Source organism: Pantherophis guttatus, chromosome 3 (genome assembly GCF_059756535.1).
Source record: "Pantherophis guttatus breed Tessera chromosome 3, ASM5975653v1, whole genome shotgun sequence".
Lineage (NCBI taxonomy): Eukaryota > Metazoa > Chordata > Lepidosauria > Squamata > Colubridae > Pantherophis > Pantherophis guttatus.
Window position 1 is genome coordinate 55,178,884 of NC_142065.1, and position 15,268 is coordinate 55,194,151.

General features: G+C 37.4%; 1 protein-coding gene across 1 annotated transcript in view; it reads left to right on the top strand.

The window, feature by feature from the left end:
- The window catches only part of CFAP57 (cilia and flagella associated protein 57), a 29,921-nt gene that overhangs the window by 6,948 nt on the left and 7,705 nt on the right, over positions 1-15,268 (top strand). The window contains exons 6-16 of the mRNA XM_034414821.3: positions 978-1,117; positions 4,164-4,329; positions 4,833-4,946; positions 5,920-6,132; positions 6,555-6,728; positions 9,625-9,786; positions 11,198-11,353; positions 11,487-11,580; positions 12,229-12,419; positions 13,383-13,556; positions 14,959-15,117. Of these exons, the coding sequence (XP_034270712.1) occupies positions 978-1,117; positions 4,164-4,329; positions 4,833-4,946; positions 5,920-6,132; positions 6,555-6,728; positions 9,625-9,786; positions 11,198-11,353; positions 11,487-11,580; positions 12,229-12,419; positions 13,383-13,556; positions 14,959-15,117 (1,743 nt within the window). The remainder of the gene's footprint in view (positions 1-977; positions 1,118-4,163; positions 4,330-4,832; positions 4,947-5,919; positions 6,133-6,554; positions 6,729-9,624; positions 9,787-11,197; positions 11,354-11,486; positions 11,581-12,228; positions 12,420-13,382; positions 13,557-14,958; positions 15,118-15,268) is intronic.

Genomic DNA, 15,268 nt, shown 5'->3' on the forward strand with positions numbered 1-15,268 from the left:
GCTCTTCAATATAAGAACAAATTGGCAGGTATCCATAACCAGACTTTTCCAATAGGAGGGCTATTATGAAATATACTTTCTGCTTGAACATCTATTAAGATTCTTTTAATACTGTGCTTGGATATTTGTTGAAAATCTTTTTCTTTTCATTTTTTTGAGTAATTTCATCTGTTTAAAATATGCAGCTGTTTTAGAAGTGGCTATTTCTAGCTAAGTTACTTGAGGGTAATTTGTGTAGATTCAGGTACAATATAAATATGTGAAGTCTCCTTCAAGTCAACCTGGCGACTTTATGGACATGCCCATGCAGTCTTCTCGGCAAAGGGGTAGAAATGGTTTGGCATTGGCTTTTTTTTTTTTTTTTTTGGGAAGGATGTTTACTTCCCTCATAGCACAAGTCCTGGAATTTCCCAGAGGTGCCTCACAGTGGTGGGATTCAAAAATTTTTACTACCGGTTCTGTGGACATGGCTTGATGGGCGTAGCAGGGAAAGGATACTGTAAAATCTCCATTCCCACCCTATTCCAGGGGAAGGATACTATAAAATCTCCATTCCTTCCCCACTCCAGGAGAAGGTTACTGCAAAATCCCCATTTCCTCCCGATCAGCTGGGACTCGGGAGGCAGAAAATAGATGGGGGCGGGGCCAGTGAGAGGTAGTATTTACCGGTTCTCTGAACTAGTCAAAATTTCCACTACCGGTTCTCTAGAACTGGTCAGAACCTCCTGAATACCACTTCTGGTGCCCCACCAAGATTTGATCCTGGACCTAGTAACTAAGTCCAGATAGGTTTAGCTATCTGCTGAAGTACATTGCTATAATCACTTTGCTTTCTTCTTTTTGATGATAATTGAAAGCTAAGGTCATTGCACATTTTGTTCTGATAGAGAATTTGTTCCCATTGAGAACGTTTGGTAGATTTAGTGTTAGACTATCATACAAGTATTTGTTCGATAACACATACAATGTTTCATAAGGGAGAGACGGCTCATTTTGAATACCTGAACTTCCCAATACACTCTTCTTCTGTTACTGGCTTGGATACCTGCATTCGCAAACCACTTGTTGCTACATGTTCGCTGGACAAATCTGTCCGTATCTGGAATTACGAGACAAAGTAAGGAGGCATGATTTCTTGGTTATTGCATGTGTCTTTTGACTAAGTGAGCAATATAACAGAACATATTTACTTATTTATTATTTATTATTTAAATTTCTATATATGAAAATTTCATATACTTGCTAGGGTTGGACAGCCATTTTTTTTAGACTACAATAGAATTCTTTATTGGTCAAGTGTGACTGGACACATAAGGAATTTGTCTCCGGTGCATAAGCTCTCAGTGTACAATAAAACAATGAGGTGATAGGTCATAAGTCATAGTCACCATCATTAATCATAAGATACAAACAATGTGATAAATCATAAGATACCAATAAGAGAAGATAGTAGGAAAGATTAGCAGAAGAGAAAAGAGAAGAGAATAAAGATGAGAAAGATTTGGAATAGTACAGGTATGACCACAATTGAGCCCCAAAGTTATGTTGTTGAGTGAGACATTTGTTAAGTGAGTTTTATGCCCCATTTTATGACCTTTCTTACCCAGTTGTTAAGTGAATCACTGCAGTTGTTAAGTTAGTAACATGGTTGTGAATCTTGCTTCCCCATTGCCTTTTTTTATTATTATTATTATTAGATTTATATACTGCCCTACTCCCATAGGACTCAGGGCGGTGAATAGCCAGATAAAACACATAAATTTAAAAATTTTAAAACAATATAAAATCTGATTAAATAATTTGGCCCGTGACAATTTAAACAACCCCAATGTTTTTAAGACAAATTTAAAATTCATCATTGGGATTAAAAAGGAAAAGAAAAAGTTAAAGTTAGGCCAGGCTGGTCTGTTGAAATAGGAAAGTCTTGAGAGCGCGGCGAAAGGTGCGTAGATCTGGGATCCTCCGTATCTCCAAGGGGAGCTCATTCCAGATAGCAGGTGCTCCCACAGAGAAGGCTCTCCCCCAGGGGCCGCCAGTCGACAATGTTTGGCTGACGGCACCCGGAGGAGCCCCTCTCTATGAGAGCGTACTGGCCGGTGGGAGGCTATTGGTGGCAGCAGGCGGTCCCGTAAATAACCAAGTCCTAAGCCATGGAGCGCTCTAAAGGTGGTAACCAAAACCTTGAAGTGCACCCGGAAGACCACTGGGAGCCAGTGCAGCTCGTGCAGGAGAGGTGTTACATGGGAACGCCATGCCGCTCCCATAACCACCCGCGTGGCCGCACTCTCCGCCAGTTGGAGCCTCCGGATGCTCCTCAAGGGGAGCCCCATGTAGAGAGCATTACAGTAGTCCAGGCTTTGCTTGCAAGACTTTGCTTGTAAGAAGGTTGCAAAAGGTGATCACATGCTCTTGAGAAACTGCAACTGTCATGAGTCAGTTGCCAAGCATCAGAATTTTGATCACATGACCATGGGAATGCTTAATGGTCATGTGAAAACGGTCAAAGTCACTTTTTTAGTGCTGTTGTAACTTTGAACAGTCACTAAATGAATTGTTGTAAATCAAGGACTACCTATATAGGCTCTCCTGTTTGAGCAGGGGGTTGGACTAGAAGATCTCCAAGGTCCCTTTCAGCCCTATGATTCTATAGTTCTGAAAACAAATTCCCATTACAATAATGTGGTTGCAGTACAAATGGGTCACTGGCACTATGTTTAATTTTATGATGGTAGCTTAGGAAAGAATTATGTATAATGGTTTTAAATCCGGGCAAAAATCCATGTAGTATTTTGAGCTGTCCAAATTAAAAACAAATACAATTATTTTTTAGATAAATATGGTGAAATGTTCATGTTGTTTCTCATTATGTCAGATAATGCAAATAGAATGTTATAAAATATTCAAAACTATTATGTAAAATATTGGGTTAGCTTGATTCCTAATTTTTTGCTCATGGAAAGAATTTGTTCAAAGAGCTGATCATTCCCACTTAATGTTTTATAATACCTATGTTGTATTGCATATTATTATTAAAATGTTCTTAAGTCTTCTGACACAGCACTAGATAAAGGGATCAGTTAAAATCTCATACCCTAGGTTACACCACACAGGGTGAAAGCGTTGTTTGTACAAAATCATCATCTGACACATATCACTATCCTCTGTTCCTTCTTTATTTTGAATGTTATTCTTCTTTTGGAAGTTAGAGAATGCTAGACTGCTAAAAACTGATTATGTCCAATTCACTATCCCAAAGGTGCTTTTTTGGGAGGCAGTTGGACTTTCTTGTTTTTCCTTTGAAGACGTTTCGCTTCTCATCCAAGAAGCTTCTTCAGCTCTGACAGGATAGTGAGGAATGGAAGGATTCCTTGCATTCCTCACTATTCTGTCAGAGCTGAAGAAATTTCTTGGATAAGAAGTGAAATGGCTTCAAAGGAAAAACAAGAAAGTCCGGTTGCCTCCTGAAAAAGCACCTTTGGGACAACCATGACCTGGATGACTGAGAATCTCTACAGACGTCCATTTCATTACAAAATGAGCATAAATAAACCTTACATAATTTTTATAATTATTACAGTCAAAAGGTGCCACATATCTAAATAAGTAGCCTTCTTAAAACCCTTCTCTTACCAAGTAAACTCCTCAAATAAATATGAAATTAAGTATACATCTCCTGCTTTATATTGTAATATATTTTCAGAAGCCATAGCAGAATGGGGGATATAAAGCAACAATGCCTCCCGTAAACCTATCAATGTATGGTAATTTAACAATTAGATGGAATCTGTTAAATTATATCACTTTTGTCAGACATAGTAGTGGCAGTTCTAAATGTGCCAATTTATTAAAATATAAATGTAAAAGCAAATATAAATGGGAAAAAAATGAGCTGGTTTCAGGAATAGAGCTTTAATCATTCTCTAAATAACTGGTTTTCCAACTGCATGAAATCCTCAGATGTACTGAATTCCTTCTTTTATGGTTATATTATTTTTGCTACCTTGTTTACATGTACTGAATTGGATAGTTTAGTCTTTGACCCTGTGGCCCTTCTCTTTGGTTTCCCAGTATTTCATCGTAAAGTATGGCCAAGAATAGCACCAGCTGTAGGGTTTTTTATTAACTGTGTTGTACATTAATTGCCATGGCTGCTCCTGCTACAGCACACTCGACTTATATAAAGAGTACCAAGAAGAGGCATATGCACTTGCTTTTCACCCTGGTGGTCTGTGTGTTTTGGTTGGTTTTGCTGACAAACTTCGACTGATGAATTTACTTATTGATGACATCCGGACTTTTAAGGACTTCACTGTACGAGGATGCCGAGAGGTAATATCTTCTGACAAGACGGAAGGCTTTAGATAACTTTCTTTTATTTGAAAGGCACCCAAAAGCCTAGCCAGATCCTTAGTAAGCGAGTAAGCTTTGATTTGATTAGGGTTTGTCATGGTGTAGCTAATTAATAATAATGTATATTAAGTAGGGAGGCAAGCCTTGCAGGTGTGGGTAACCCTTCTACTAATTTGAATAGGGTCCTGAACTCAAAAGTTCTGTTTTGAAAGCACTTGTGGTATGCTAAAGTATATTGAATATTTAATGTGCCAAAAGGTTAGTGTCATTTCTTTGACAGGTTTTATAAAACTCTGAATACATTTTTGGATGTTCCTCGACACAATTTAGCTTTTTGGACAAAATTGCTTGTTGGGGGACACTGAAAGAATAGCTCTATCTGTCAATCAAAGGGGTACAAGATTATTAGATACTGTTTTCTGCATAATTTCCAAATTATGTATATATTACTGATTCTCATAGTCTCCTGCTTCTTTCTTCAGTGCGCCTTCAGTACAGGTGGTCATCTGTTCGCAGCAGTTAATGGAAATGTGATTCACATTTACTCTACCATAAGTTTTGACAATATCATAAATCTGAAAGGACACAATGGTAAGGTCAGTGATTAGAGCTATAAGATAGATAAAATGCAAGTTAATTGCACACACAAAGAGGAAACCTATCTCCATGTGGGAAGTGAAGAATATGAACTTCCATAAATCTTTTCTCTTTATAATCAGGGAGGAGGGAAAGAGATCTTCCAGCTGATCAATAGCAGCTAATGTATTTTCTTTAAAATATTTGGGCTCCACTGGAATGTGTAAGTTTCTTTCCAAGTTCCTTCTGGGCTTGATCCTTCAGTTCCTTTTCTGTTTCAGACAAGAACCCTGTAGAAGGAAGAAAGCACTAATACTGTATAGAGGATAAATTTAGATATAAACATTGTGAAAAACATTATCAAACCAAACCAAATAATATAATTAGAAATGCATGTGTCAAATTAAACATATATCATGTAAATTTCACTGAGAAACAGTACTTTGCCATCATAAATCATAATTTATAGAATAATTGTGAAGCCTAGAGCTCCCTAACTTTGGATTCAGATTACAGCAGAAGTGCCCTATTCAAGGCACAATGTGGCCTTCAAAATTTTTCAGTGTAACCTTTCAGAGCCCTCCAAAATGTGATGGCATATTGTAACGTTCAGTGTGACAAAAGGGGAAACGATTGAATGCATGACTGAAAAGCAATATTAGTTGCTTAATTGTAAATACATTTACATGGAAATCCAATTAATCAAGTTTTTTGTCTGGTTTCCTACAGTGCTTTTTGTAGTGCAGCCCTTGGCTTTTCACATAAAGGCAGACCATCTTTATTCTGGCCTGCTGTGTTCCCATCAGACTTTCTCATAAATAAGCTGTGAGCACATGGGTTAAAAACCCATACTATGATTCCAGCCTAAAAACAGAACGAACAGTGGCATAAATAAATGGGAATAATGTAAAGCAGAAGACTGCTTAAGACTAATTGCCTGAATATTGTGCATTTTCATCCTTTTATCTTTCCCTTTCCCCATGCTGTCTTCAGGTACGATCAGTTGTGTGGAGCATGGATGATTATAAACTGGTATCCTGTGGCACAGATGGAGCAGTATATGAATGGAACCTCCAGAATGGCAAAAGAGAATCAGAGTGCGTACTCAAGTCTTGCAGCTATAGTGGAGTAGCAATATCACCTGATGCAAAAGTCATCTTCGCTGTTGGTTCTGATCATTCTATCAAGGAGATTTGTGATTCTTCGGTGAGCCATTCCATACATACAATACATGCATACCTAGTGGGGAATAGTGAAATTGTATTTCTTGAAGTTAGGGTCATGCTCTGAAATAACCTCGTATACATAATTTTCTGTAATTGAGACTATCAAGCGGTGCTAGTTTTCATAATTTTCTCTATGGCAATCCAGTTATTAAATCATTTTTTGGTACCCTAGAGTCTTCCTCCTAAAGATCACTGCTGGAGGCAGTCTTTTCACACAGATCGGGGTGGGAGGGGTGAGAAGGAAAGTAGATATGAGGCTTTCACTGTGGTGGATATGGTTGGTATAAAGTGAATCCTGTTCTGAATAAATCTTTACTTTGTGAATTACTACACATAGAAACACCTACAAATTACAATTACCAAAAGTTGTAATGCTTAAAAGGAATGCTATGTATGTTTCAGATACTGAGAGAAGTGCCCTCTTTTGACGTTACCTACACTTGCATTGTGATAGCTCATAATGGGCGGATGGTATTCACTGGAACATCTGCTGGGACCATCCGGTCCATGAAATACCCATTACCTGTGCACAAGGAATTCAATGAGTATCAAGCTCATGCTGGTCCAGTCACCAAGGTAAAGTCTCTGAATTACCTTGACTGCCTGAGTTTTCCTGGGATTTTTCTCCCCTCTCCCCTTTAAGTAACAGAAGGTAGCTTTCATATGGTGGGGCCTATACTTAAAATTTGTTTGCCTTTTAAGGAATTCGAACAGCTTGTTTTGTATTGTGTTTTCTTCTGCATTGGGATTTTTAAAGCAGGTTCAAAAAGTTCTTAAATCTCCTTAGAAAAATCAGAAGAAAATCAGCTGGGGTGCTTTAGGGGCTCCAGAAATGGAGCTGAGGTACTACAGCACCTAATAATGCAACTATGCATAATTTAAATTACCAGATAACCTGTAGTCTCTCTCCCACATATATATATATATATATATATATATATATATACATAGTACATCAATGTATCATATCAATACATTTAATGGCATTACACCACAGATTTCTGTAGTAATGAGGAGGAAAGTGTGCATATGAATCATCAATCTACAATTGGAATTATTACTACTAAGAGCCGTGATGGCGCAGTGGTTAGAATGCAGTACTGCAGGCTACTTCTGCTGACTACCAGATGCCTGCAATTTGGCAGTTCGAATCTCACCAGGCTCAAGGTTGACTCAGCCTTCCATCCTTCCAAGGTTGGTAAAATGAGGACCCAGATTATTGGGAGCAAAATGCTGACTCTGTAAACTACTTAGAGAGGGCTATAAAGCAGTGGTGGGTTTCCCCCAGTTCGCACCAGTTCTATAGAGCCGGTAGTAAAACTGGCAGGAGGCGCTGCCCACCGACCCCAATGTAATCAAAACACTTCTGCGCATGTGTAGAAGCTTCTGCGCTTGCGCAGAAGAGCATGCGTGCGAGCAAAGCTCGTGCACACGGGCAACCCCGCTGCGAACCGGTAGTAAAGGTAAGTAGAACCCACCCCTGCTATAAAACACTATGAATAACTCCGCCCTCATGGCCCAGTGTTTCGACTCGATCTATGCTGGATAGATGTGTCTTCCACTATCACCTACTAACTGCTATTTTACTTCGCCTTCGCCTTTGGCTTTTATTTTATTTTATTTTGTTTTACCTAATTTTTCCTGCTCACCCTCTGCGGCCTTATCTCTCCGATCTCCTTAACGAGCCGCCGCTGCGCTTCAAAGGCATTTTGCCTAGCAGCGTTTCCCTTGGCTGGAGCTTGCCTCGCCGCAATTCACATCGCAATAATAGCCTTGAGCTAGCGATTCTTCTGCCTCCCTATTTACTGGATTGACTTCTGCCTGTGAGGAGCCTAATTGAATTGCTGCATCCATGAGTTTGGGCGGTTAATTTTGGCGCGATTTGGCCGGTGGCCATTTTGTTTGACAGAGATCGCTGTCATGGGGGATAGTTCCAAGGCCACAGCTTCAGCCCCTTCCAGGCGCCCTGCTGCTTCTGCCAATGACCCGCTGGAAGGTCCCTCGACCCAGCCCCCTCCAGCCAAGCGGTCCAGGGCTTCTAAGGCCGTGGCTCCTGCTATCCCTGTGGCCACCAAAGAGGAACAGCGCCACCATCGTGCAATGGAGAAGGCTTTCTCTAAGGCGGCCCATCAATCTCGGGCTCCTGCCCCTCAGCCGGCCCACCAGACCCCTCCTGCCTCAAGCTCCCAGGTCATGGCAGATACCCACAATTCCAGGGAGCTCTCTCCGGACCGCCCTCCTTCGGCGGGACCGCCTCCCCCCCCCCCACTTATATAAGTCTAAGTGGTATTGCTATTGCTACTCTCCATACTGATCTCATTTATCTGGAGAATGCAAGAAAGAAACTTCAGTATTTTATCAGATTGCCTTAATAGGTTTAAGCATCTGTATATGCAATATAAATATCATGAACCTGTTTGTCTTATTTGTAAAACTGATGCATTGATTTGATCTGATTTGTATTCCACTTTTCTGCTTAGGTGTTATTGTACCTAATTAAAAAGGCAAGAAGGGGAAAGGGGACGTGTTCAGAAACTGTTCATGAGAAGTGATAGAGTAGATACTGGATGAGGTGAAACTGACTAGAGTGAGAAAAAAAATCTAATTAATATGAAATGCATTTTAAGAAAGGGAAGAGGTTTGTGCTGTGCATATTGAGCAATGAGAGAAAATGCCAGTGTAATGAATATTGCTTAGATAATAAAGGAAGAGCCTAAGTGAAGGTTGCTTTTATTTTTAGAAAGTGCAATAAAACTTTGACAAAGAATAGGAAAATGCCAGTTTTATTCTGTGAGAATAAATATCTTATGTTTTATTATCACACTAGTGCCTATGCATTTATACTGCAATTCATGTCCACATTATGCATCTAGACTAACAGTCTTTTTCTTGGGGATTTGGAAATGATAATAGGATTAGAACACTCTGTGTGAATCCAGATGTCAGTGATCACAATGATAACAACATGATGTTATTTTATTTCTGAGAAAGCCAACATTAAACATGAATAATACAGATTTACTTATTAAGGCCCTATTGAATCTGGTAGAATGTACCTTTTAAACTAGAATGTACACATGTCACCACAGACTTCCAGACTTTTAGCAGCAGTTATTTCTGGTGAATATTGTATATATTTTAAACACAGACCTAGCTGACATTAAGTTGCTTAAGCTTTCTTTACATCCAGAATCTCATTATATAAAAGATGCACAATATTCTAGGAGTGCAAGAAGATATTCAGTGATGATTCCCGTTTTATGTACTTACTTGTAATGGAAAAGCCATTCAGAGGTAAGAAAAGAAATAAGTAGAAAACCACCCTTCATTATCATTTTTCATAGCAGTCTTTGTGAAATCAACAAGGACATATTTTACTATCACTATTGTCTGCCTTTCCTTTTCATCACTCACTCTTTAATTGTGCTGTCTCACAGTTAAGGAAGCTTCTTTTTTTTTTTAACTTCTACAGATATCCATAACATCTGATGATCAGTTTTTGTTAACATCTGCAGAAGATGGATGTATAATTATCTGGAAAGTATATGACAAAGAAGGACGGGGATTGAAAAGGGAGAGAGAGGTACCATATTCTGATGAAGTGTTGATTACTAGAACAGACATGGAAGAGAAGGTCAGTATAACTGCAAGGTATTGGTTTGAGAATCATTACTATATGTATTTCAAATTGAAAAGTTTAGATCATCATAAGTCTGAGAATCAACAAATGTTAGTCAATAAGCAGCACTCTGAACCATAGCAGAGATATAGCAGAAGTTAAAATGGAGTCTATAGTGTAACATTTAGCCATTGATGACCTAAAGCTTAACTCCTAAGCCATACTGCTCCATGTTTTTAGGAAATGTTTTAAGTATTGGAGAAAACCCAAGTTTATTTTTGCCTGCGTATGTGCAATTGCAAAAAAACATGATATCTTGATTCATAGTTTTTCAGGAATCCATAAAACTGTATGTATATATGTAACTAGATAGATCATTAACCTGGAAACATGTATAGCAAATTTCAGTGGGACCTCTAAAGGTTGTATTGTTAATCCATATAGGTATTAACAGCAAGTTGCAATATACCATAGCAACAGGATAGCAATGTGATAATGATGAGCCATCAAGTTGGTATCAACTCTTAATAACCATATAGATTTTCTTCAGGAGGCTCTGTCCCAAATCTGGTCTATCATATTTACAAACATTACAGCCAACACCACTATAATTGAGTCTATCCACATTGCTACTTGTCATTCTTTTTTTTATCTTTCTTTCCACCTTTCCCAATATTACAGATTTCTCCAAAAGTTAGTTCTTTGCATGTGCCCACACTAGGATAATCTGAGCTTGATCATCTGTGCCTCAAGTGAGAATTCTGGGTTGATTGCTTTGATGATTGACTCCATGGTATTTTCAAGTGTCTTCTCCAACACCAGAGTTCAAAAGTGTGAATCCTGTTTCTAGCCCGCTTTTCAAAGTCTGATTTCCATCGAGTGTTACAGGAAAAATCACTGCTTACATTTTAACCTTTGTTAAACACATCCTGGCACCTGAATGTCTTTTCCAAAGCCTTCATGACTACTGTGCTAGTTTGTGGCATATTTCTGGACTGCTAGTTTTTTTTACCATTCAGGATAACAATATACTAGTAAAAGTAAAGGTAAAGGTTTCCCTCGCACATATGTGCTAGTTGTTCCCAACTCTAGGGGGCAGTAATCATCTCCGTTTCAAAGCTGAAGAGCCAGACATCTCCCGTGGTCATGTGGCCGGCATGACTAAATGCCAAAGGCGCACGGAACGCTGTTACTTTCCCATCAAAGGTGGTCCCTATTTTTCTACTTGCATTTTTTACGTGCTTTCGAACTCCTAGGTTGGCACAAGCTGGGACAAGTAACAGTAGGATCACACTATTAATAAAGGAAACCAGTTATACTTATGATAGATAACATGCACAATCATTACTTTAATGTCCATGTATAAATTTAAATATTTACACATTGATTTCTTTTACTAACAATTTTACAATTTCTTATCCTGCAGACTCAGGTCATGCTAGAACTAAAAACACGGGTAGAGGAACTAAAGATGGAAAATGAATATCAGCTTCGTCTCAAGGATATGAATTATAATGAAAAAATAAAGGAATTAACTGAGAAATTCATCCAGGAAATGGAATCGTTGAAAACTAAAAACCAGGTGTGGCTCAAATATCAATTGCATATCTCTCTCTGTATTATTGCATTACTCTGTTTCCAATAATGCAGTCAATTAAATAAATTAAAAGTTGTCAATAAATTTCAGATGAAAATGTTATCTATCTATATTTCAGGTTCTGCAAACAGAAAAAGAAAAACAGGAAATACAACACCAGGAGCAGCTATCAGAATTAATAGAGAAACAGTCAAGAGAGGTGCAAGATTTAGGTTAGGAGAATCTGATATAACTGAATGAAAGTTTCAGTCTTTATAACAAAAGATAACAATTTTATGTATAGGTAACACATGCACATTTTTTGGGTTTAAACTTTATCATGCCAAAACAAGTAATTGTAGTTGATTTTATTTTTCATTTATTTTTATAACTTTCTTGGTTTTCCTGATAGTGAAGGGGATCACTGCTTATGCATAACAAGCTGAGATTTTCCAAGAATATTTTCAAAGCATCTATTCCTGAAAATCACTCATATTTATTTTGTCCTTCTTCCTTGCCCTAATTGTTAAGATTTATGCAGTTTCTGTAATAACCATTTAGCTTGAAGCACCTAAACATTTACCTAAGAATCCTCTAATATATCGCTCTTGTCTTCATTTTCTGCACAAGGAATGGATTAAAAGAGATTTCCACTTTTATTTATGATCTTATCTTGAAAGAAACAAAAAAACTGAATATGAAAGTTTTATGTAGACATAAAGTTGCCAGAAATAGAGTTCAAATCTAATAGTGATTTAGAAATAGTGCAAAATGTAAGAATATGGACTTTACAAAGACAGGTTCTAAAAGGGCAGGACATTCTTTACCACTTTATAGTGCTATTTTTAAACCGCATTTTTAAAAATTACTCTGGTGTTTAGAATCTGGCAATAACCAAAAGCTGCTGTTGGAATATGAAAAGTATCAAGAACTGCAAATGAAATCTCAAAGAATGCAGGAAGAGTATGAGAAACAACTTCATGAAATGGAAGAGAACAAAAGCCAAGCACTTGAGGAACTGACAGAATATTATGAGGCAAAGTTGCTTGAGAAAGCAACTTTACTGGAAGAGGTATAACTTTATTTTTTTGCTTTTTAAAGCAGAATTGAAGCAAGTACAACACACCTTTCAATGTCCTGTATTCCTAGCTAATCTTGGCACAATTTTGTATGACTTCATTCTTGAATTATTTTGAGAATAAGAGAAAGGCAGTAAGCATACAAGACATAGAAATATTTATAGTCATTACCAAATCACTTCATTATTTTATTTATGTACTATGTACTGTATGCTTTTATTGTCAACTGCATGGTTTTGGTTGATTGAAGTGGTATAAAACTCTTATAAATATATATTTATAACAATTCTTCCAAATAGATATCCTCCAATTAAGTTCTGATTTATACTGCTTTGCCTTTATAAATATTCCTTTTTTAAAACCAGCGGCTTGTAAGCATTCCAGCTCCTGAGAAGGGATGCTAACCAGCAAATTCCACAACTTAAAATGCTAATTTAAATATTTTCAGTTGTGTTTCCAATCATATATCTAGGAAAAGATGTCTTAACAAGCATTGGCTGAACCACATTAAAGGAGTGTTCAGTTTTAGTCTTACTAAAATTAATACTGAACTCCCACATCATTCAAGATTTCCATGTCTAATGACTGCCAAGGTTAGTGATAGTAATTGAGCTCTATATCAGAAGGCACTAGCAAATAAGGCCTTCAGTCCCATAACACCATGCTGCTGCTTTGGCATCCCCAGAATACTGTAGCCCACGGGTGTCAAACTTGCAATGTCATGTGATGTATTGTGACGTTTTTCCCCTTCATGGAGCTGGGGTGGGCGTGGCCTGCACGTGATGCATCCAGCCTGTGGGCTGCCAGTTTGACACCCCTGTTGTAGCCTATATTTTTCAGGATTTTGCCTTTTCCAAGCCACTCTTAAGACTTCATTTGTTTCCTCAAGCAGTTTTGCCTAGGTTCTTTCTTCCCGTCACTTACTTTTACTTTTATTCTTTTTATTCGCCTAACAGGCTCAAGATGATTCTAGACAGCAACTTAGGGAATTTGAGGAAACTAAGAAGCAGATTGAAGAAGATGAGGATAGAGAAATTCAGGATATAAAAATTAAATATGAGAGACGGCTTCGAGAAGAAAGGGAATCCAATCTACGATTAAAGGGGGAAACAGGAATCATGAGAAAGAAGGTCTGCCCAGTGTTTTCTGTTTTTTATGCTTTTTTGAGCATTGTATTTGTGTGTATTTAAAATCAATAGCAAGCACATGGTTTTCTCTGCTAACTTGGCAATCAAGATATTAGCATACCACATGAATAAATTATTTAAGACTAAATAAAAAAACATATTTACAACACCACCATAACTTTTAAGATCCAAGCACTTGTTAAAATATTTATAATAAAAACTTACTGAAAGAAGAGTCAGCAAAAATCACAGTAATAGTTATTAGGCTGATTACTACCCATGTCTTACAGAGCCTTGGTGGTGCAGCAGACTAAAGTGCTGTTAAGTAGCACTTAGCTGCCAGCTGCCTGCAATTACTGCGAGTTCAAATCTCACCAGGCTCAAGGTTGACTCAGCCTTCCATCCTTCCGAGATAGGTAAAATGAGGACCCGGATTGTGGGGGCAATAAGCTGACTTTGTATAAAAAAGAACACCGCTTAGGGGGGGCCGAAAGCCCTACTAAGCAGGTATATACAAAAGTATGAAGGCTATTGCTTAACACATTATAAGCCGCCCTGAGTCTCCAGAGAAGTGCGGCATATAAATTAAACCAATAAATAAATAAATAAATAAATAAATAAATAAATAAATAAATAAATAAATAAATAAATAAATAAATAAATAAATAAATAAATAAATAAATAAATAAATGTCTTATCTTAAATCTAAATTTTGTAACTCTCATTCAGCCAGGTTGATGTATTCCCTGAGGAAGTAAAATGAAAAGTAAAATGGGTATTGTTAGTATTTTGATGACATATTACAGATTGCTTTTCTCCCCAAGTCTTCTATTATATATTAGATTTTTACAAACCATTAAGATAAACTGGAATCCTCCTGTTCTCCAGAAGTTAAATCTCTTAGGAGATTGCCATCAGGAAAAATCTACAGCAGAATATAGACCTTTACATTCTATCCATCTCTAGAAAAATATTTACAGATAAATCAGTATATCCCAAACCCTTCCCTGAATTTAAGACTCAAATGGGAATGCCAAGTTAGCATACCACAAAGATCTATGTTAAATCTGGATTTACTATCAGGAGGAAGAACCTGAATTTCTTATTTGTCTTGTTTTTTCTTCATAAGCTTTTCAAAAAATATTACAATTTACATTTTAAAGAAGTTATTTCTATAAGATTGTTTAAATTTCAGATCTTTTATGTGGTCACCGAAAGTACATTCAGAATGTTTTTGCAGACAGTATGATTTTTAGTGCAATAGCTTTCTAAAAGGATATGAAAATGTGCAGTTTGCCATAATTTTAATTGATTGTTGCAAATGATTCTTTTGTTGCTGTTACAATACTGCAGGAAACACTGACTCATTGTTTTCAGCTTGAAAGATAACACATTTTTTCAACAGTTTAATAGTCTCCAAAAAGAGATTGAGGAGCGATGCAGCGATATTGAGGCAATGAAGTTGGAGCAGCAAAAGCTGCAAGGGATTATTAAGGCTTTAGAGAAGGACATTATGGGGCTGAAGAGAGAGATTCAAGAAAGAGATGAGACCATCCAAGATAAAGTAAGTTGACTGGGTAGTTTTATCTGAACTGCTTTCACATCCCAAGATCTTTTTACGATGTTGATCCTCACATAAAATCCTCAGTAGTCCTCATACAGAATTAGTTCTCAAATTGAAGAAAAGTTTTGTTCAGGATCAACTCATCCCATTC